At 51.1% G+C, this 23,075-nt stretch overlaps 2 protein-coding genes across 2 annotated transcripts; both read right to left on the reverse strand.

Moving 5' to 3' along the window:
- Positions 1-6,583, reverse strand: LOC100908325 (spondin-1). Its single transcript, XM_029112616.1, is given in 18 exon segments — positions 1-224; positions 407-518; positions 637-744; positions 747-818; positions 945-1,048; positions 1,132-1,217; positions 1,298-1,366; positions 1,483-1,600; positions 1,686-1,830; positions 1,922-2,159; positions 2,271-2,409; positions 2,514-2,632; positions 3,157-3,308; positions 3,391-3,478; positions 3,598-3,706; positions 3,969-4,102; positions 4,224-4,342; positions 6,173-6,583. Coding segments are annotated over 18 exon segments (2,322 nt in total). The 5' UTR covers positions 6,483-6,583; the 3' UTR covers positions 1-124.
- Positions 6,584-7,811: 1,228 nt separating this feature from the next.
- LOC100908469 (synaptotagmin-8) lies at positions 7,812-11,558 on the reverse strand. Its single transcript, XM_003747457.2, has 7 exons — positions 11,347-11,558; positions 11,030-11,241; positions 10,741-10,886; positions 10,246-10,527; positions 9,830-10,018; positions 9,166-9,289; positions 7,812-8,936 (listed from the first exon to the last, which is right to left on the reverse strand). The coding sequence occupies exons 1-7, from the start codon at positions 11,556-11,558 to the stop codon at positions 8,608-8,610; spliced, it is 1,494 nt and encodes a 497-aa protein (XP_003747505.1). The 3' UTR covers positions 7,812-8,607.
- Positions 11,559-23,075: the final 11,517 nt, after the last annotated feature.

A 23,075-nucleotide genomic window follows, 5' to 3' on the forward strand; every position in this document is an offset into this window, starting at 1 on the left:
AGCGGAGAAACATTCAACTTTATTGTAGCCATTCCCGCGGGTTCGAGCTCAGTTCCGATTGCGCGAGCAGTGAGGAAAGAGCGAGGGGAAATCCGAGGAGAGAGAGGCCTCGTCCCCTCTGGTACTAACGGCAAGGTCTTGTTCCATTACATCTTCTCAACTGCCTCAACTTTCCAGGGCAGGGTTTACCGCCGTTGGATGCTGGTTTGACTATTGTGCGGTGCCTGGAAGATGTTATCGTCGCAATATTCTTGTTCGGTCGAGCGTCGGTCCCACCCATCCCCCTCGTAGGGAACTTGTAAAGAGCTGGACGATGTCTTGCTCTGGCGATCTCGGGATGCGGGTCGGGACCCGTAAAACAAACCTCTTCGGCCCTCGTCGGCAGCATTCTCCACGGAGGACGTACCTTTCTCGGCGACTAACTCCACAGGTGTGCGAACAGGGTCCCCATTCGGACCACTTGGTTACACGACAATCTACCGGAGTGCTCCCAGCCTCCCTCTTAGGATCATACTTCCCTGCAACGGAGTCATGGAGCGGTCAGCTCGGCCCACACATGATCTTCGATTGCCCGGGGTCGGAATATCTCTTCGTCCGATAAAATGATGCTCATTCATCACGTTCGGGCAGCCTCACCGTCTTCGGAAGAGCTCTCTTGACACTCTTGTTCACATTCTTCATATGTTTTGAAGTTGTTCGCATTTCCATTACAGCCAGTATAAATAAAATTTAAACATTTTTTTCCTCTGCGAGGTAATAGTATCGCAGGTGGTGACCGCGACAAGGTCTGCCCTCATCCTTCGGGAGACGACATCGATCTGCTCTCCAGAAAATTCATTTAGAGATAACTACGCATTGAAGCTCCAGCGAGATGCACGATGCGCAATCCTCGAACCGCGATCCAAGATTCCGATCTGAATTTCAGGGGTCGCGGATTCACGTACCGTTCACATCACCGGTGGAGCATTCGCTACCGATGCAGGAGGTTTCTTGAGAATTTTCTACTTTGCAATTATTCAAATTCGCTAATCGCTCATCTATGTAGGACCTGTTGAGGGAAAATGGAGTCTAGCGTCCAATCAAGCCGATTATAGTAGAGCCGATCATAAAGCGAGGATCCATTGAGCGTACCTCGTCCTTGCCTTGGTCCCTTCTCCACAGGGCTCCGTGCAAGGGGACCAGTCTGACCATGATGTCACAGCACATTCCGATGGCATCTGGAAAGTCACACGCTCAGGTGCAAATACTACAAATATTGAAACGAGGTTTACGAAGATCAGGAAGGATCATCACTCACCGTCACAACACTGCAGTCTTCGGTTTCAGCTGTGCAGCGAATTTTTTGTTGAGTTTCAGCCGAGCATACCTGCGGAGAGGAGATAGAATGTCAGGGAGCTCGATCAGTTAGAAGATGCTGCGGGAGACTCTTGGATGGTCTCAGGGAGTGAATTCGAAGCTTATTATCGAACACCGTTGTCTTGCCTTGTGAGCCATTTTGTTCTTGAAACGACGAGATCGCAATCTGTATCCCCGGCCACATGTGACATTGCATTCTCCCCACGGGGACCACTCAGTCGTCTCGCACATATTGGCATGCCTCCTACATCAGGAGAAAATAGAAAAGATGACAGGGGTTCTGCGAATACCGGGTGCACCGCCGTAGGCGAGATGAATTGAGTACTCACCCGCAATCCTCGCACAGAACCCTATCGACGAGTTGACTCTTGCAATCATGTAATCTTTCCCGTGACTGATAAGCTCGGGTCCTCACTCGGACGCAGTCGGCGTTGCAGGGACTGAATGCCGTCCATTCGTAGGTAGCGCATTCGGCTGTTTGAAAAGAAAGACCGTGAGAGAAAACCAATTGGGAGCCCAAATGTTCCGAGATTCCCTACGGTTTCGATTAGGAAAGCAATCAAACGATCAAGAATTGACGATGAGAGCTCCCTACGTCTGAGATCATCATAAGCTTTCTTCGAAGTCGAGAAATCATCAGAGTCACACGACTTCTCGTAGAGCCTCTGTCTTGACAGTGTCAAGCGAGCGACGGGCTTCATTGGTGTGCCCGTTTCATCGAAAAAGGGGCTCTCGGGATCCGGGGGGTAACTAGATGTAATTTTACGAATCCTCTGATGTGGCTCGGACGACTCCACGGATTCCTACAACGGGGACAAGAAGGGCGGATGAGTCGATCTATATTACAAGCAAATACTCTTGAGGAGCATCCGTGGACAAAGAATCGAGTGTATCGATTGATTGCGCTGATTTACGGGATAATAGGTGTTGCCTTCACGAGTGCCAGCATCCCAAGGGTAGAGATTTATTATTTTCTCCGTGAGCCATGAGCAATTGGATTGGCAGAGCTCGAGTGCAGACACGCCCACCAGCCAGTCGGGCGACGGATTCATTCTGGAATTAAGTTGGAGTCGATTCCCCGCCTGGAAGCACTACGGACGGGCTCAGTGGAATCCTTCCAGCGAAAATTGAACCGATAGAGTCGCCCGTCCACTTACCTCGACAGTAAACTGACCACGTGATTCCTCCTGTCAACGCGGAAAACAGCAAACGTTTTCTTCTTCAGATTTGGATAGACCAGCCCTTGGGCCTTGATGACCGTCCTGATCTTATTCGACTGGAATTGGAAAATGGAACCAATCACTATTTCCGAAATTCCGTGAGAAACTAATGGAAATGAATGGCGAAGTGGATGCTCGCGTCGAATGAATCCGCCTTGTCTCATCTCATCTAGCAATGTCATCTCTCATTCCTTCCCGCAGCCGCGAAACAGAAATGCCGTGGTGAGTGAGCGAAGGCGAGATATCGCTACTTCAAGCCGCATCGCCAGGATGACATGATCGTCATCCGTGCCGGGGCGGACGAGACGAGATACGGTCAAATAAGACCTGTCTAGTTATTGGAACGCAGGAATAATGGCACCCATCGTGTCTTCGGGCCTTTCCCGCTTGGGATCAATATCTGTAAGGACACAGAACCCACACCAATCTGGGGGCGTAGTCGGGCCATCTGAGTTATCGGATCTAGAATTCCACCGGCACTGGGGTCGCGGTCGATCCGATGAGACAGAATTCATCTAGGAGTTTCGAAACATGAGGAACTTCTTTGGCGGGCAGAGCAAGAATCCAATTTTCGACATACTTCTTTCTTCAACTCGGTCTCGAGTTCTTTGGTGAGACCCGTTTCCGCGAGATGCTGCACACCCTCCGATGCGTATCCTCCGTACTCCCAAATCTTATGATTCGCAGAATGGGAAGCACCAGTGATATTTGAGAAGCGGACGTCCCATTCATCTGGAAAGGGGAAAGCGCTATTCAAAATCTGGTGAAAAACGACAATCCGATCGAAATTCGACGGAGTCTCCTTTGAGCTTACTCTGCGGATATGACTTCGGATGCGTGTATCTGGACCATAATCCCTCGAAAGCCACCTCATACTTAGCCTCCTCGCAAGCGCAACATTTCTGTTGGAAGAGGGGAAGTACATTCAAACTTGAATCCTCTCCCATCCGTGGCGGCGTAGGAGCTGTAGGAGATCGTCATAGTTTCGCTGGCATCCCAGCCCACATGGATTTCGGATTACCTCAAGGATGGCATCCTGGTCGTCAGTGTTCTCGTAGTCCTGACAGATTTCGCGGGATAAATCGTCATCATCGGCGTACCATCTCTCTTGATCCTCGACGACGGACGCTCTGCGAAGACATCATCCTTCCCCATTAGTCCATTAGGCAACCCGTTCGACTCTTCCGCTGGAATACCTATACTCCTCGAGGGGGGGAAGCGCCGGGGCCCTCAGCTGCCGTCGCGACGGTAGCACGGGTCTAGCAAGCTCATCGAATCGGCAAACAGAGATATTCTCCTTCCAGTATGACGAGGAGAATGTTGATCGCGGAGATTGAGTGCGCATCGGAAGATCTATCAAAACAGGATGCATAGAACTCGAACAATTCGCACCGGAAGATGACACAGCCGCTCCCGGACGCAGGCGCTTGCCATTTGACCGTAGCACGAGTTTTCTGTACAGCCGAAGTTGCAGTCACCGAATTTGGACAGTCCTCTGAGAATGTAGTTAGCGAGTCTCCTGTTAACTTGAAGACAAAGAGAAATTGATAAACGCCATTTCGAAGAGAGACTTCCTTCATCGAGAATCGGTGGTGATATCTCGTTCCATGGCAGTCAGCGAATTCACTGTACCGCGGCGAATTTTACCTTGAATGACCCCACATCTGGATTCAGTTTATTGTAGTCCGACGATTCAGCGGTGAGAGTGAATCCAGTGAACTTCTGTAGAGCAGGGGCACCGTCCATTTGCTTGCCGAGAATCGACACTGGAAATAGATGATTCTGAGAAGGCTTGTGAATTGAATGCATGTATGTTCCTCATTCGATACTTTTCCCGCACGAAGGCTATGAGCCTCAGCCTATGTCTGCCCGAGCGAGTCGCGAAAGTAGAGAAAGAAGAGAGTCTTATATTTTCTGCGAGAGCTCGGCTGCGATGAGTCGCGATCTGCGAATGAATGAACTGAATGAAATCCAATTCTTCGCAGGGCAGTGTTCGATTGCCTGTACAATCATCTGATTCCGAGCGCTTTTTTGACGCCATGAACGATCATCTCAGAATATTCTCGATTTTTCGCAGAGGGGATGAGCTTCAGGGGCGGATCCTGGAACTTTCCGAGGGGAAGGGGGCGGTCGATGGACCGATGGAGGGGCGAGCCGCTATCTAGGTCCTCTTCCAGCATGGAAATTATATCGAGGTCACCGCGAAGGAAGAGGGGCGAACAAGGGTTTCGATAGCTCATCGTTGGAGGAGGGGTTTTGTTGCACACATCACGGTTTCAGAGGCATCACCCGGAAGGACCCGAATTCATGGGGCGGATAAGAGATTCTTAATGGAGCTTCCACTGGGAACTTCCCGGCACGGAAAGTGGAGATCGTGGATCGAGGAGAAAGTGATCGAGGTGGAGCCGGGCTATCGGATCCGGAATCAGGCCAGGGAAGAGCCACTCTATCTGATGGAATGCTGGATTTGAGCACTGGAATCACGCCCGGGATTCTGATTCCGGTTCCGCAACGAGTGGCTCGGAGGCGAGCGCGAGGATAGCCCGTGGAACGAATGCCTTCCCGCTTGCTGTTCAGGCTCTGACTTTTTCCCGTCTTCCATTAATGACGTAGACCCTCACTTTAGGATGATCGATCCGAGAAAGGCATCTCTTGGTTCCTCTCCGTGTCTAGGAAGGACGCAGAAAGCTTGGACCCTTCCGGAGAACATGGGGTGCAATGCTGGTCTCCTTCCACATCGAATGCTCCCCCCTACTCTGCATCTTGCATACAACGGAAGAACAGCAGAAGAGGCGAGGTTCGCTGTCTCACGCTTAGATGCGGAGCGGTTTTTTTCCGCGCCAGTCTATCCTCCTTTTCGTTGCGGAGAACAATCGACTCTGGAGAATATTGATCGGACTAGCTTCATTGAATACGCGGTACTCGGCGGAATGTTCAGCGATTCAGATGGGCGATTCGAGTACCGTCTCTATCATAACGGGTTGTCACGCAGAGGGCATCTCGATCGTAACCACTGCAGGGTTTCGGGCGCGGAATTCGTGGATCCGCCACAGAGCAGAAAGTCAGTTCCGGTGGCTCTAATAATTTCGTGCACTTGCAAAGCCTGTGTTGAGCTGCCGATGGACGCTTACCGAACACATAAAACGCTCGATCTGGAGTTCACCGGAGTTTTCTCGAATACGAGCTCTTTGAGGAATTCTCTATGGGAGACGCTTGACGTAGGTCTCGGTATTTATCATGATTGGGAGTCTGACAATTCTGAGGACGTTATTCATCATGGGTATTCGCCTCAGGGGAATTCTCGAACCCGGTCTTACCGCGACGATACTACAGGTCGGCTGCGTGCAAACATATCTGAACGGCGCGGCATTCGAATCACCCAAGTTATAGCAGGGACGGGCAGGATCTTTTCGACTCGATCTACATTTTGATATTATTATCACGTGAATCCTTTTCAGCCGGAGCATGCGTTGGGACAGATCCAGGGAGGGGGACAAAAGCCACGACCCACAAAGAGAATCTGACAACTCGCCACTGGAGGGGGAAAGTCCCTCGAAATCATTGCTCTCGGAAGAAATTACGCGTGTACGACCAACCTTCGTAAGTTTGTCCTGGCACGTATTTCTTGGGGAAACCCTCGATTTCTATGTAGAATCCATTTGAGCCGCTCAGTTTGCTGGAAGATACACCCTGGGGCTTTCTGCTGCACACATTCGACGCGAACCGAGGGTTCCTGAGCAAGGTATTTGCCTCGGTGACGAAATGAGATTGGAGAAGTTGAGCGCTGTTTTTGTCAATGAAGCAGAGTATCATCAGGAACAGGAAGATGAGCTCGTGCACGAGCAGTCTCTTCTGCACGCCCGAAAACACCTCGAGAAGAAGGGGCACGCGCGAGACGCACACCATGATTGGGGTAGAGACTCGTCTCGATCACCGAAACACCGTGAAGCTGATCGGTTTACCGATCACGAGCACTCGATTATTCACGAGTTTTATTGTTGTTTTTCTTATCTGTCCGACTTGAAAGCTTGCTCAAACAATCGGCGGTGAGACCATGACCCGTTGAGAGCAGAAACACGCACTCGCACGACGATATTGTTCACTCTCGCTGGTTGGTCGCTTGCTTTGCTGGTCGGCTCATTCGTTCGTTCGCTGGCCGCTCAGCGGCAACAAGGGGCGAGGAGTTCTCCATAGACGCCGCACTGGTATAACCCGTACCAGTAGAAGCCTGTTCTCCTTGATGAGCAGATCATCGTCATATCGAGAAGCCGTGATACCGGCTATGGCAGCGCTCGCTTAGTACACGGCACAGGATAAGTGTGATGGGCGATCCGAATGCTACCGCGGCGCTCAATGCTGCATGCGTCTCCCATGCCGCTAAACTCCGCCTCGGATGAGGCTTATAACAACGACGTCCGGTTCTTCCAAGAGACTGATGCTGGTCAGTGGTAGAGTGATGCTCTGGCGGTGACATCTCGCACTCGGCACGGCATCAGAGCTTCCATAAGGGTCTGTTTTGCTCATTCGAGGCGCATTTGCATGGAGTCAACTCCGAATCGGATGACTAAGGAGAGAATCTCGCTTGTGGAAACTGAAAGTGGAATTTCGGCCAACGATCTGAATTCTCTAGATTTGCGGCAGAAATCACTCCCGAGAAGAAAGTGGACTTCAACTGGAATCCGGAAAGTTCAATCGGGCGGAGTGTTCAAGGTGCTGGGAGGGCAATTATCGACAGCTCTGACAGCGCGCCCGGACTCTCGGTGGAAACTTTTATCAGTCGAAAGTCGAGAGCGCGCGGGGTGAGGAGCTTTTTCTCCACCGACGTAGATGGCTCCCGACTACCCCCACGAGCATATACCTCGGACGCTCCTCTCAAGCGAACTGCAGATTGTCAATGTTTTACAAAAATTTTAGGCGCGGTTCGTCAGAAACTGACCGCCCTTTCATGGTATTCTCATCAATTCTGTCTCCCCCGAGACTTCTTAGACCATGATCGCCGCGTATCGAGATACAAATGTCGGCGGCGACCAATGTTTCGTTTCTTTTGGAGAACATATTACATTCCCGCCCCCCTTACTGTGAGAACGGCGAGGCTTCCATGAAATGTCTGGGCTGATCTCGAATAAGAGCGTGTGCTTCTCTCTAGTTCTGGATTTATTCAGAATATAGTGGTCATCGGATTTGTAGATGTGGTCGTGGGGGAAAAAGCAACAATTGCGTTCGGGCCGTCCCTTTTACAGCATCCCAGAAGCCCAGCATTGCCAGAATACAGATCCACGAGGGAGTCCATGATATCAGCGTTGATTTGGTTTAGACGACAGAAGCGAAAAAATCACTTCCTGACTCTGAAATGACCAGGAGGTTTCCCGACGCATGCTTGCCCTTCGCTCAACAGTGATGCGGGGGCAACGACAACATGTTCTAGACTTAGACCTTCTTGGACCTCGTTGGCTGAATTGTCGATCTTTCGCGGCTTGTCGGCGTACATCAAGCGAACTCCACAGTGAATAGTGACGTCATATTTTTTTTCGGGCTTCCATGTTCTGTTTTCTATTTCTCTCTGGAGCGATCCGCCACTCAAGATAGCAGCACAAGGGTGACGGAGCCGCAAATATCTCGTTTCTCGCCGATCTTTATACCTGCGATGTCAAAGCAGCTTTCGTACATCTTCGACGACATGAGAAAGCCACAAGGGCTTCAGAGGATCTGCAACCGTATTCTTCTCACCGCAGCCTTAGGTCAATTCGCTAAATCCTGAGGATGGTTAGATGAAGCCCGAGTCGTCCGCGTTCCTGATGCCGGACTTGGGAGGTGAGCAAAGATTTCCTACGCAGCGAGCGCCGAAATTCGTCGAATGTCGAAAGCATTGTCTCGGGCGGCATAGTTTTCTACGAAAGTGAAATAACTTCTAGGGCTCGTCTTTAACAGGACTTCGTGAGTACATTAAGCCGCATGGGATCATCTAGACCTAGAGCACTTCCACTTCTCCGGCAGGAAGTTCGACATCGGTCATAAGCTCTTCCGTTCTGCTTCAGCGAGGCTCGGGAGCCTCGAGCCGGAACCATTTCGCTTGGAGTCCGTTGCTCGCACTATGAACGAAATCGCAGAGATGTCCCGACGCAAAACTCAGTTTCGCCAGTGGAACTTCCCTCTGTTGTAATGGAATGTACGGCGGCGGCAGCTCGTGGTCGACGGAGAGTTGGATCGAGGCCGTTTGCAAACCTATTCGGGTCACGTGGAATGTGAATGCCTCATTGAACACCGGTGAGGTGGTGTTCTTCTGGGTCCCGGTCCTCTTCTTCTTCTTGTTGATCCGATTCTTCCCGGAGCTCGTCGTGACGGTCAATTTCACGAACACGTCTGAAAAATCGGCGAGACAATGTTTCATTCCGCTGTTCCGTGGGGAAATCGAGGGTGCGCCTCATCTGACGGATATGAATATCATTCAAATCGACCGATAGCTCCCGGCGAGGTCTTATCAGCCGGAGCGTTCCATACGCCGAAAAATGCGGTCCGTCTTCCATCTCGGCCGATGTACGGCAAACTTTCACAGACAAAGAGCCTTGACCTATGGCTGCTAGAGACTCACCGGGGTTTCCGTTGGCCTTGACGCTGGTGGGCACCGAGAGGCCCTTCACTCTGAGTATGGAAATCGTCAGTCGTTCCGCGCTCTGCAGGTAGCTCATCGAGAGCTGTACGTCCCCATATTTTGACTGAGAAAAGGGAGGCACTTAGATTAACTTTTAGAGTACGGGATATCGCTTAGAGTGCAGTCCTCCTTCCCCAACGGACTTCCTACTGCTTCGTCCCTAGCTGAAAGCCTGCGAAAGCTGCGCGAGCATCGACGGACTGACTCCAAAAGGATCGAGAGCATACTCCTAATTGTTGTAGGATCACAAGCCTATGACGTCTCTCCGGTGGTGCCGGAGCTCGATTCGTGCCGTGGACCTTCCCGACGAAAATACTCGCTTAGCGGGCGCCTCTTGGGAGGAACCCGGAACTTCATGACAGATATCGAGTCGGCGGCTGAGATTTCGATTCGGAAAACCTCTACGAAGTTCAGTTTTCTTGTGTCGAGCTCATCCACCTCAGTCCGTCCGTTTCCACAGCCGGATAAGTCCATAGCTCGAAGCTGACGGATCTATCGATATCTCAAAAGGTGTTCGTCACACGAGGGCAGCGAGCTGGGCCTCCGTCGTTCTCGTGGATTCCTATACTTAGAACTATCGCCCCGAAAGAAACATGGAGCTTACCATTTTGTTCGTGATTGTCTCCGCGGAACACAGCGGCAAAATCATGGAGACCGGTTTGACATTGCCCTCTCGCGCGGAGTTCAGCAATTGATCGAGCGAGAACTGCACGCCGCCCAGGCAATGCTCGGCTACTGCTCCGGAGTCAGAATCGCTTTTCGGTACCTCGTTCAAGACGAAGACGTTCACGGTCTTTCGAATCGCCGGCAAGAGAAATCGAGGTGAGGAAGAGCGTCTTTCATGAATTCATTAAACTCATACTATAATCGCTTCATTCGCCATGGTTGTTAGCGAATCTAGAAGTGTCGTGAACGAACTATGGAGCGTGAAAGGTTCGATATTTCGTTCGATATCTCTACATGAGGGAGCGAGAATGATAGGCAGCAGAGCTTAAGCACTCCCTCCCCCGGGATACTTACATCGGTCTCGAGATCGCCCTGATTGACATCATCGAACACAAAATCCTCTTCGAATTGGAGCTCAGTTGTATTCCTCTGAACATGACTGACTTTCACCTGCTCGGACTTCGAGTCAGACATCAGGGAAACTCTGAGGTAGGGGTTCACCACATGTGAGTGGCTGATCGAACCTTCAACATGAAAGACTCGGATACATAGAACCGAGAATTGCGAGTTGTAACTGCAACTCAGATGGAGTTTCGCGGTCCCCGGGGTTTCGTCGCTCCCCGCACTTCCTTCTGCCTGTGGGAAGAACGGAAATTCATTGTCCGCGGAACTTTGGTCCAGCTGCGAGAGCGATAGTTAAAGTAGCCGTCCCGAAATCGCTCAGCCAATATTTTTTCGCCGAAAGTATTATTCATCATTACCCATCTTTCTTGAAATTAATATCATCGGTCATCAGTCACAGGGCGTGAATGAACATAATCGAAGCAGCTGAGAGACGAGCGAGCTCACCTTGACTTGATACATATCCGCGTTGAACTGGGTGTGGTCGAGTTTCTCATACATCGTGCTGACTTTGGATTTTTGTCCCGTCGTCGGCTGATAGTTCTGAGCAACCGCGTCCAAATCCACTGCGGACCCTGACGCCTTTGCGAGTTCTGAAAGAGACCATCATTCCTAAAATTGCGCCTCCCGCGAAGACCTCCCGCAAGACCTGATTCTATTGCGTGAGCATCCTCCATGATAGAATCAGCCGAAGCTGAGCAGAATATCGTCATAGTAGACACATGGGAGAGCTCACCGTAATCATCGCTCACAGCCACGGCCGAGGGTTCTGACGCTAATGTGGTGGCCGTACTCGCGGAAGAAATGATTGACTTCAAAGAGTTCCTATCGACAGCTTTCGCCGAGCATGCCGCTTCCCCCTGCTGTTGGTCCTGCCAGACCTCTGAACGGATTTGGGGCAGGGCAGACGTCAAGTCAGCAAGACTCCCATCGCTGCAGGTGGATCCACTGGAAAGAATAACTCCATGGATGCGGAACAAACAAAAGCTCAGACGATGAATGGCGGCGACGCGACGGTGAATAATTCACGCGACGACGATCAGCGCTACTTACCTGTGATAGCGTTGACGGTTGCAGAGTTTCACGATCGTAGCTTCTTCGCAAGCGAAGGAATCCAAACGATTCCGTTCGAACCAGTTCAGCTTGTATCGTCTCGAATGCACCACATAGAGGAGGATGGCACAGAGAAGGAAACAAGCCAATGAAATGGAAAGCAGCAGAACGGAGTACGTTCCGTCGAACCTGAGAATTTCAGATCCCTTCATCGTGGAGTCGTGTGGCTCAGCGGCTTCCCGAGCAGATTGCGACCACCATCACGTCTGTAATGAGCAGCGTTTTAGAGTTCTGACCTTCGTTCTGCCCCAAAATCCCGTCAGGCAAGCGGAAGCGATTCCCATCGCCCGAGGGCGATTGTGCATCGGCCAGTTCCGTGAATGAGTTCCCTATAAGGTGGCCCTCGGACGTTCCGACTTCTCGGAGCCTGATCCGACTCGCCTATTCTCCACATTTCAACGCTTGATATGCATTTTGGACCTCTCCACTCTTCCCCCTATGTTGAGCTCCAAGTCTAAACTCCCAGTCTCCAGTGCTATGAGTCGCGGGCTCTTGTGATCGACTTGGGCCTCATGTCGGCGAGACGCCGGAAACTGCCGGACCGAGACTAGAAGTCGATATCGGAGCGGCTGAGCTTAGTCATCGCGAATGTTCTGATGACATGGCCCTGAATACGGTCTGCTTCGCCCGGGTCCCCGTGGTCGGAGTTTGCGAAATTTTCTGGAATTTGACAGGTTCGGGCTCGCGTCTATGCATTCTCCGCGATCTGTACCTCTCGCTCGCTGGAGCGACGAGTCGCTAGGGATTTTCAACAATCGATTCGGAGAGCTCGGAATTTCTTGACAGGTGCATCGATATGGAATTCTCTCCGAAATCGCCCATGAGAAATCGATCTCATCCGGGGAACTAAATGCCTGCAGATCCGCGAGCTCACTCGATCTTGCCTTCAGGGATTCGTCGGCGCCAGAGGGGCTGATAATAATCGAGGCGAATGATCTGACCCGACTTCGGTCTTGAGCCGGATCGGACGAGAGCTTCTGGCATTTGAAATCTGTAAGACGCCCCAGTCTGTCTGATTCTCAGAAGCACGTCGATGCATAAATTGACTGGCGGAACGGGCTCCTCTCCGGGCAGAGGGCTCCCCCTTCATTTGTCCCGTTCGTTCCCCCCTGTTTTTCTGAGTGAGTAGAATCTGCCTGCGGAGGTTCGGTATTCCGCGCCGATTTCCCCGCAATGCCAGGTTACCATCTTGATTGCATGATATTTCCGTCCTAAGCGGCCGCTTGCCGCAGATCATCAAATCGAAGCACCCACTCGTCAAAATCATCACGTTCGCCGACGACATAGTCATATATGCCGCGAGCAACTATCTCCTGCAGAACGCGAGCCGACTGGGTCAGGACAATCGGGCTCTCAATGAACTACAACAAAACCGAGGCCATGAAGTTTCGAAGAGGAGGACGTCTCTCCAAAGATGACAAAGTCTCCGTCCACCGGCACAAGATCGAATATGTGAACAGATTCGCATATCTAGGAATCACGATGATGACATCAGGGACCAACTTCGGCCAACACATCGGCGATAGAATACGGAAGGCCATCCTGGCTTTCTCCTAGATCCCAGAACCCCAGAACCTATCGTTGGAGACAGCACTGGAGCCGATCGCAAGCTACGGTATACAGGTGATTTGGGAGCACCTGGAGTCCCGAGATCTCGCGAAACTCAACTCCGTGGAAGCATGCTGTGTCAAAAGAGTCGTGAGAGTGCACAACAAGACCAGCAACGGGCTAGTGTACCTGTTGACGGCACTCAATTGCTGACTACAGAGCTACAACGGTCGTTTGCCCTGCCGAGGACAGAGGCCGTGGCGAGAATTGATGAGGATTGGAGCCAGAAGATCGCCGAAGTGAGCCAAGAGTTCCGACGCTCCTCCGCAATGTGCTCAGACAATTGGAAGAAGGGAAACTGTACAAACAGACACGTGATCATCAGGTATAGCGTCCGCGGATTCCACCATATGTTGTGTCAAATCAGACTGTTCCATGAGGCGTCCCCGACGTGTATATGCAGGCTGTGTAACGAAGAGTGGAATCTCTACCACGCAGAACAGTGTGTCGAAGTCAATTCCCTGTCCCAGCTGTCGAAATTAGTTGACCCGAGTCCAAGACTATGAGCCATAACGGAGAACAAACTCTTGTTAAGTTATGATATTCATGTACATATAATCGTTGACACAATCAGTGAGACTAGACCAGTCGAGTCAAATATTCCGCTTGCATCCTGACCCGCCGCATCCCATTCGAAACGAGCTTATTGCATGCATCAGGACATCCTGAGCTCGGAGTTCCCCATCGCAACAGGAGTAATAAAGGAAAAGCCATGTCATCCGGCTCGGCTCCTGTGTGAGAAAGAGACGATCATGTGCATAACTCGAACCCTCTCTCGATTTCGCTTCGGTGGAACTTATTGTCTAGTATATCGCTCTTGCTCGTGCCCCGTAAATATGCTACCTACAGGTCCAGATGAGATGGACAGTGGGACCGAAATAATCTCAACTCTGTCTCTTTCTTGGGAACGTCTCCAACATTATCGTACATTCAAGCAGTCCGTAGTCACTCCTCAGCATCCCGGGAGCATCCCGCTACGATTGATCCATGACTTGGTGGATAGACTGCTTCACCTCGTCTCTCGAGACTCTCTCTTGGAGTCCGCATTGACCGGAAATTTACATTGCATACGCTCATCCCACTTCCCTGTTGACAATCAGAGATTCCTGGGAGTCTGAGGATATTCATCTCCGATCGATACAGCATCCGGTCCTGAGACCGACCGTACGACTTCATCCAAGAGGTTTTCTATTATACTCCCGATGTCATACCATATCTCCATCAGGTTCTGCTACTGATGCATCGCATTTCGTGAAGGTTCCTCGCTACTCTTGGGAAGCCTTGTAAAACTAAGCGATATTCATCATCCACTCTCCGAATCAACCAAGGGACTCTATATGAACCGGGATTCATAGGCAGAGCTTATTCGAGACCGGTACAAGCCATTCGGGATGTCAAGGCTCCAGACATATGAGGGATTGCTATTCGATTCGGGCGTTTCGATAGCCAGGTCGCCAGCTGTAGCTCGATTGATCCAGAGACACATGGTACACCTTGAGAGGCACGAGTTCACGCAACGCTATTCTTTCTCACGTAGAGGCCGTTGCCGTGGCAACGATCCTGATCGATTCAAATTAGAATCCCTAGCAGGAAGGCTCATTGGAGGATTTTCGGCAAGATTCTCCCAAAATTGCAATGTCATTTCTCGGGGACCCCATGCGTTGCCGCGTCGTCAAAGGTGGAATGAGCGGCTATATTCGGGAGCTCCCAGAGACTCCGGTGAGGCGGAACCTTCAAAACATGCGCATAGCGCAATGATCACGTACGTAATTACTCCGCTTGCTGCCTGAATGGCGGGGAATCTTCTCTCTCCTTTTTGAAATATATATGAGATTGCAACTGCAGTCAGCAAAAAACGTTCCCGCTTGAATCGCATATATTGCATGTACGCCCAGTGCAGCAGATGGTGGACTCCGGCATCCAATTCCATGGCTCGGAGGGCCCACGACGCAAGCTCGCAGGTGTCGATTCTCCCTCCATTCGCGAGCAAGCTATAGGAAGACAGTATTCCCTGCCAGGGCTCCTTCTCCCGTCAATCGGCTCGTTCTCTACGGTTCTGGCTCGCACAGAACAGAGAAAGAACGATTATATCAGTCTAAACGCTTGCCGAAGCTGTCATGGCGATAACGCATTGAGCGCAGTCGGTTCTCCACCGTTGAAGGGCTTGCAACCTCTAGTCCCGAGCTGTATCCAGGGGGGAGTTCTGCCTATCCGATCGAGAGTTTCCGTCAGGAGAGGCCGTCGACTTACCTCGAGACTCACGAGTTCGTCCTGTGGCGTACACGCATCAAAAAGAGCTTGACAACAGGTATTTTCGATGTGAAAAATCGCGCTCGGATATGCCCTCCTGGACGAGTCCGCTCAACTATGGGCAACAGAGCGTGTGACGTCATGGCGGCGAAGAAAAGCCACACAGACTGAAGGAGGGAACGGTAGACCCTCACCCGCTGGCTCTCACAGCGTCCCCACGTCCGATCGATTTCCGGCGGGCAAGTTCAGCAACAAGTGGCGAGGGCACCTAAACTACGGGGATGACAACCTCCATGGCGGAGGAGGTGGGAAGCAAGGAGATCACTGGCTGGAACCGCAGCAGAGGATAATCGTGTCGAGTTTTCGACGAACCTCGCGGCGGAGAATTCTATCCATTCAAATGACCGTTATCGTAGCGAGTGTTCATCATGGACATTTTTGATGGGGCGATAGAAGTCGCGAGCACGAAATGCGTCGATGGAGAGCGCTGCGATATCTCGAACCACGATCTTGCTGGGAGCGACGCATAGGACCAATTCGGGAGCAGAATTGGAACATCTCAGGAATGGGGAGCGGTCGAAACGGTTGTCATCTGTGGGGGGCATGTGCTACACATGTTCTTATACCAAAGCCTCTTCATTGGGAGATTTACGTGTGCTGCCTACCAGGCCATTTCAGTCAGAGGCAACCGCGGGAAACTCGCGAGTCCCTTGAGACGGATTCACGAATCAAGAGGCAGTGGCAAGACTAGTCTCGGCGGAGAGAGCTACCCGGGTAAGCTTGCGATTCAATTTTGAGCCTCCATGAGCATCCCCGATCTATTATTCTCCCCAAAGGAGTTTTCCTAGAGTCCGCACAGAGTCCGACGGGACACGCCACCATGAAGCGCTACATGGATAAACAATTCATTCCTCTCTCTTTCGAGTTAGCGATCGCGTATACGATTCGAGCGATGCCACTGCTCGCTTCAATGAAATCGACAACCTTATGCCTCAATCCTGCGTCAAAAAGTCAAGCCTTAATTTAGGCTTTAGACCTATAAATGTCATAACGAGGGGATACCCTAAGCTCTTCCCGCTTTGAATGCTATCCTTCCTTACTCGACATCGATCGTCATCATGGTGCTTGGATACCGAGTATAGGGGGAGCACAGTCGTTATCGGCGGCTCCATCATTCATGAACCCCCTGGAGCCTCAACTTCTCCATGCGTGATTTCAATGAAGAATGCTTCCGCAACACACCGCCGCCGGCCTTCGGGAGGATTTTCTTCCATGTGGACACATTTCGATCCCGTGAGTCGCGACGACGCGACGTCGGCAAAGCACTCATCAGCAGCGCGCCCGAGCCAACAGTCGCGCAGCCGAAGGCCCCCGTCACCTCTAACAATGTAGCCTTCCTCACATTCATTCATCGATCCCGTTCGATACCAGAGTAAGGAGCGCGGCCGGAGACCGCATCCCCCGCGCCTGGTCCGCCATAATTCAGGATTGCGATGGGCGCTTCGTTCAGTGCTCCCTGGGTACGTCGCGGTGTCTCTCTGAATGCGATATTGCCATCAGGATGCTCGATCTGAGGAAGGACAGATCCAGCCTCCATTTCCATTGCCTGCCTCCTTCTTTGGAAGTGTAGCTCTCAGGGGAACTTAGGGGGTTGACAGAGATCCTCCTATAAACGGGCTCCCGGGAGAGCGTCGAGCGATACATCATCATTGTGAAGTAGCATGTACACCGCGTCTCCTAGGATAGGAAGTGTTCTCGAGTCCGCGAGCGGCTCTTGAAAACTGTTGTAGCCTGGAGCCTTGATGCGTTCTCGTTCTCATTGGCTTCGAACATCGCTGCTGAGCTACACCCGAACCTCCCTTCCCGCGTAGGAGCTTCTGTGATCAATTATTGAAGCTCGAATTGAATCAAGAGAATGAGGGCTTAGCGGGAAGGTCATTGAATTCTCCCAATACTCAACTACTTTGATACACTCGATTCACTATCATAGTACGCGACACTGTATCGCATTTTGTGCAGAAGGCAATCGGAGCTATCACATATAATGAAAATGAGCTGGAAATCAAAAGTTTGGTGCTCCCCGGGGTTTGGACCAACCGGAACTGACTACTGGAAGAATGAAGGGGCATCTCGTAGAGGTTTGACACTCCCCGGGAGAAATGAACACGCCCGATCTCTCTTAGAAGGAAAGTACCTTGTGGGTGTCTCGACACTTGTACTCTTGAAAATTTCAATACTATTCTCAACACGAATCTTCCGGTAAAATCTCATCATCTCACCGCTTTATTTGATTTCATCTGTCTCGGCTTCCTGCTCCGTACAGAGAATCATCCGAATCCTCTGAATAAGAGGTACGATGTGGGATGGTGATGGGCAGGGCTGGGAAGAAGGCGCGACGGCGCCAAAAGCCGAGAATTTTCTCGGTACTTTCAGGCGATCCCCCATAGGAAGTCAATCGGGGGTGGAAATCTCCGTGAATTTGCGAGAAGAACGCCGTGAATGATTCCAAGCCTTAGTGATGGGTAATCAATGAGTCTCAATGCAGAAAATTAAATGAGCATCATGAATGACACACACTGGGAATAGAAATCCGGCTGGAGATGCGTGTCCCGTTCTTCAAAGTACTGCTTCGGATGGATCAAGCTCGAGGCCGTAGCTCTTACCATGCCCTATCGCAGGGCGTCATGTCCTCGCAATCTTTCGCCCCCGCCACAGTGTCCAAGGCACCCGAATAATGCTTTTATGATCTTGATTCCCAGAGCATTTAGCAAAACCTTCGGCGGTCGTCACAAACCTTCTTTCTGCCCGCAGTTCCGTGTGCACTTGCAGCATTATTCACAGTTCTATCATCCCGATCAGCACCCGCACGGCATAAATCTTCGGCGGAGGAAGCCGCCGGGATATTCTATATGCGAGATTCAGATGGACGACTGATCGACCTGATTCGGAGCCCTCCGATACGTTTGAATGCAGCCCATACAACGAGTTTGCTCTTTCAGTTGTGAGTGTGATGAATAGAAAGACCTCTCGGACGGAAATTTTCGCCGGGAGAGATAATTCCTTTCGAATAGTAAACAATAAAGTATCCGATATAGGAATCACAACGAGCGGAAGACGAGGACTCTCTACTTCTCGAGTGGTTCTGCGGAGCCTTCCCTCGAGTTAGATCTGGATTCGGACCCGTCTCGAGTCTATCCGGAGACAGGCGAAGAATATACGGCAGGCACCGAAGCCGCATTAATTGAAGTGTGTTTCTGGGTGACCCGGTGTAGAATCAGTGCCTCCGGGCTGTTCAGCGTGATGCTCCCGGGAAGATCGAAGTAATGACATAACTTGTAAATCACAGGCTGACGACGGATCGCAGAATCACTATGAGGACTCCTAATGCTGTGAACATGGCCATAAATACGCGAACGGCTCCCCAGCCGCCGTGTTCGAATGTGTGTCCCATTGGACAGAAATACCCGAGACATATCGTATGCACCACAAGCCATGCACAGAGGTACGCGAAGGTGCAACTCAAGCTCCACCCATGCAGTCTTTCGACTTCGTCGAAAAAGCTTGTACCATCACTTCGTGATCACGCCAGGATACAGGAATTCCATACCGAACCTCGTTCAGCTGTTGTTTTCCGTTTTCGTGCGTTCCGATGGAACAGTTCTGCCAAGATGCCACACCTGAGTTATCGGTTCTGGCTGAAAAGTGCTTTTCGGAGCGAGCCCTGCTGAACGGGACGAGGCAATGAAGCTAGTCAACCGAAAATTCTCGGACGGAATCTTCGCCACCGAAGACCAAAACGGGAATTTCAATTAAAATATCGGGCGACTCTTCCGATAGATACATATCGGTTCGCCCGCTTCTGCCGTATGCTCGATCAAGTAGCGAGCAAGCTCGTTTACCATAAGAGACATCCAGGTTGCTGTCATCGTTTCTGCTTACTCGTAAGAGCGAATCCACGCTTCAGAAGGGACACAGGATACTTTCTCTCGAAAATTCGGCTTCTGTGTCCACTCGACAGCTTGCGAAGCCATTTCGGCGCCCCTGACCCGAACGTTTTAATCAGCGCTTGCGACGAGGCATTGATTCAATTGACATGTATTTTCATGGCTTTCGGCCAAAAAATCGTTGCGTCGTATGGCGAGGACTCGCCACCGTTCTCGATTATGAACAAAAATAAAGTCCCCGATTCCCCGAGCTCAGATCGAAACGGAAGATAGACCGAAACCCGCTCCAGGGGGAGAAACCTGAGCATAGTGACGATATTTAATGCTTGCGCCCCTTCGAGCGGTTCCTGATGAGGGCGAGGGAAGATCCGTTTGCCAGAACAGAACCTCTGGGTGATTCTTTTGGATAAAAGTACGCCACGGAGGTCTCTTATTGTCGGATTGATGATCCATGGAGCTCATTGTGATCTCCAGAATGCATGGAATGTCTCGAGGATATTCCATGATCCCATGGTGTTCAGATCCGACGTGTGGATGGCCGTACTCGCGAGCATTAAATTAGTGGAGACTCTCCGCTGTTGAATTTCGCGCCTCCTGAGGTGAGTCCGACAGATATGAGGCAGGTCAACGAGGAGCTCGACAGACTGTCAATATTGTAGGGCTTGACATTTCGACAGACCAGCGGAATTGTCGAGTAGTAGCTGTCGCATTGACGGTTTCTCGATCAAGGCTCGGCCTCTCGTACCACCATCGGGACGGTGACAGAAGTCTCCATGAACATCACTAGTGATTATTGGCAAAGACAGCTCCCTATGCGACCGCTACGACGATTGTCACAGACAATGTTCCCGCTCCTCCTACCATCGTTGATTCTAATTAAATCCATTGAAATGAGTCCGAGTGATTTTTCAAAGACGGAGCGGTCGGCTTAGGCGATTGCGGCATTGGGCTCCATTCATATCGAATCAATGGGAAGGGTTCGATTCGGAAGAATATTCATATGCCGAAGCGCTCTGAGCGGGATTGATGATACTATCGCATTGGAGCGAGAGCGAGAGAACCATTCATTGTCAGATATGGAGCGGAGCCCCCATTTCCGGCTTCGAGCACGGACGGCTGGAATTGTGACGGTGCATCTGAGCGAGCGATAGGTATTGTTCGAGCCGCGGATATCGAGTGTGAATCTGGGAGAGAAGAAAAATGCTCCAGTACGGATCTTCTCTTATCGAGACGTCAGAATATCGACCCCTCGATCTAAGCACGCTTCCAACACACGAAAGTTCCCATAGTATGACCAGAAATGTTTTCGCAACTCCCTGTCTCCCGTAACGCCCTTGTATGGACACAAAGACATGATCCATAGAGCCATCCGGCGTGATTCTGATGTTGGAAACGAGAATAATTGAAACACAATGGATCACGAGACTCGGACAGTCTGAGCGGTGAACAGGCTTCGATCGATGAATATCCAAGACCGGCCCAAGATGAACCACCGACAGCCTATACCATCTAGCCATCGATGGGGAATTTTCGAAGCGGTGCATTTTTCCGATACGCGCCAGTGTTCGTGGAGAAGAGAAGCAATTTACGGTCTGGCCGTCCACACTTGATGCTCAAGTTGCCGAATGTCACCGACTCCGTCCGCGACCTCTGAGAATGATTTGAGGATGCTGGACGGCTGTCCCCATCCATCGATTATTATCGCAGAAATATCCAATCGTCGCGATACCTCCGAAAAAAAAGCGAGTCATGACTATACCATGGATTATGGCGTATTGGAAGCGCCGGCCCTCGAGTCTTCGCCCATCCTTCCTGCGGAAAACTCGCGGAAGACTCGCGGAACACCTACGGAAGACCAGGCGACTCGCTCCGAAGTCGGGGATTGTCAACGTCAAGATGTCTATGCCTTCGTTTGCGAGGAGATAAGATGAGGAGGAAAACTTCCAAAAAGGCGAAAGATCGGTCCGAAAGAATCCAGTGGACCATTTACGATGAAGTACGTGTGGAATCCGTTTCCCGCGATAAGGTCCGAATTCTGTGTAATGCCGGCAACCGTGTGTCGCTCACTTCTGTGAGAAATTGGTGCACGACGTCTGCAACGACGACGGCAGCGATGATGATGATGATGACAGAAGCAACGGGCACGGTGACGCCGCCGTAGACGATGCAAAAAGCGTCTCGCGATCATCTGGAACCAGGAATAGGCAGCGGTCATCGACGACGACGGCGCCGTCGTCGTCGACTACGGTCAGATGTAGCTCGGGGCCACCGTGTTAATTGCCACCGAAAGGGAAAACGCTGCTCGCTCCCGTTGTCGAGGAAGAATCACTGCGGCGGACTCGTGGAACCGAACGTCTTTTACGCCAGAAAAGCTAGTCAACTACGGAGCTCTGCAAAGGAAACTACGGCGGAAACTCCATCCGATGGAGGCAACGGTATCGGGACCGCCTCGCCAAGTTAGGTCGGTTTAACGTCGATTGAGGTGGGACATCTTCTCATCCTACACTCAGGGTTTCACTCTAGGAACAGAAAAACCGTAAATTCGCTAACATTCCAGGCGATATCCGCATAGAGGGAGCAATATACTGCAAGACACTGGGAGTGTGAGACTCTCATTCAGACCGATGCGCACACAATCCTACTCAGAATCCTACTCAGATGACGAACCCCCGGGGATTCCACTGACTGATACCGACCGAGTGATGCGACTCGAGCTCGAACACTCACTGATCCGTAGTCGCCCCGCAGCGCACGGATTAGCGGTTCATATGATTGAACAAGTTCCCCTGCCCTCTCAATTGGTCACGATCGGATGCGGAGATCTACCCAAGAATCTGAGGGGACGCGATAGCACGTTAAAAAAGTCCTGAAGAGGTAGTGCTCAAGCACTACCGTTGGTGGGGCGTGAAAACGTCCCGGTTACGCAACAAACTCTTGGAAATCTGCGGAATAATTGTGTTGCTTATGAAGAAATAAACTCGCGGTGATCTAATGTGATTTATGCGGATTCTGTGATTTTTGAAGCCTTTCTGCTTCGGCATCGCCTGCCGCTTCACGGATGATTGTGTTTGTGGTTGTTGACAGTTGTCTTGTGCCGTTGTAATCTCGCACTTGGAGGTTCTGTAGAATGACTGCATCACCTTCTTTTCCATCTAATTTGCCGACAAACTCCGACCAGAGGCCAAGATTCACCATTTTCATACTGTCGTCGAGTACAGTAACCGTTTGTTTTTCGCGGTTGATACCATCTCGACTGTTGAAAGTTTGTGGTAGCCTCACGTCGAATACCACTACGAGGATATCGACCGTCGTGTTCACGGGCTTTGATAGCAGTTCAATAAGAACTGTGGTTTGCGCCTGAGTCTTCGGGAGATCGTTTCCCACGATCGGAACGAGTTTACTCAGCTTGAAATAGAGATTTCGATTAAATCCCGAATTTTCTATTGGCCTATGATGATTTTTGCCCTGCGATTGTTATTCATGATTTCATCTGACCAATGATATGTGGAATACCTTCGTGAGCTGAAGCTTGCATTCATGTTCTGTCGCTCGGTACTGGGGATTCACGGCTTCGACCTTGTATGCATTTATCTTGTAGCATTGTCCAACCGTGATCATTCCAAAGATCTCCTCCGTTGAATCCCCTACCTAATCGGATTAATTATCGAGAAACATGTGTCGGAAGTGTTGTGTCGCGCGCCCCCATACCTGCTCATACCTGGAACATCGCACTATCTCCGGCTCCATTTCATGTGAAGCGCCGTGGCTTATGTCCTCAACAGATCCGAGACTCCCATTCTCCCCATTGCGAGCATGGTTCGTAGCTTGAGAATGTAGCAATGAAGCCTCCCGAACTCCCGACGTCGC

The sequence above is a fragment of the Galendromus occidentalis genome, unplaced genomic scaffold (genome assembly GCF_000255335.2).
Source record: "Galendromus occidentalis unplaced genomic scaffold, Mocc_1.1 scf7180000077522, whole genome shotgun sequence".
Classification (NCBI taxonomy): Eukaryota; Metazoa; Arthropoda; class Arachnida; order Mesostigmata; family Phytoseiidae; genus Galendromus; species Galendromus occidentalis.

Coding starts and splice junctions, on each gene's coding strand:
- LOC100908469 (XM_003747457.2), bottom strand. CDS start 11,558: ATGAAGGGATCTGAAATTCTCAGGTTCGACGGAACGTACTCCGTTCTG. Junction 10,528..10,740: donor CGGATATGTATCAAGTCAAG/GTGAGCTCGCTC, acceptor TTCTTCCCACAG/GCAGAAGGAAGTGCGGGGAG. Junction 8,937..9,165: donor CAAGGCCAACGGAAACCCCG/GTGAGTCTCTAG, acceptor CCGATTTTTCAG/ACGTGTTCGTGAAATTGACC.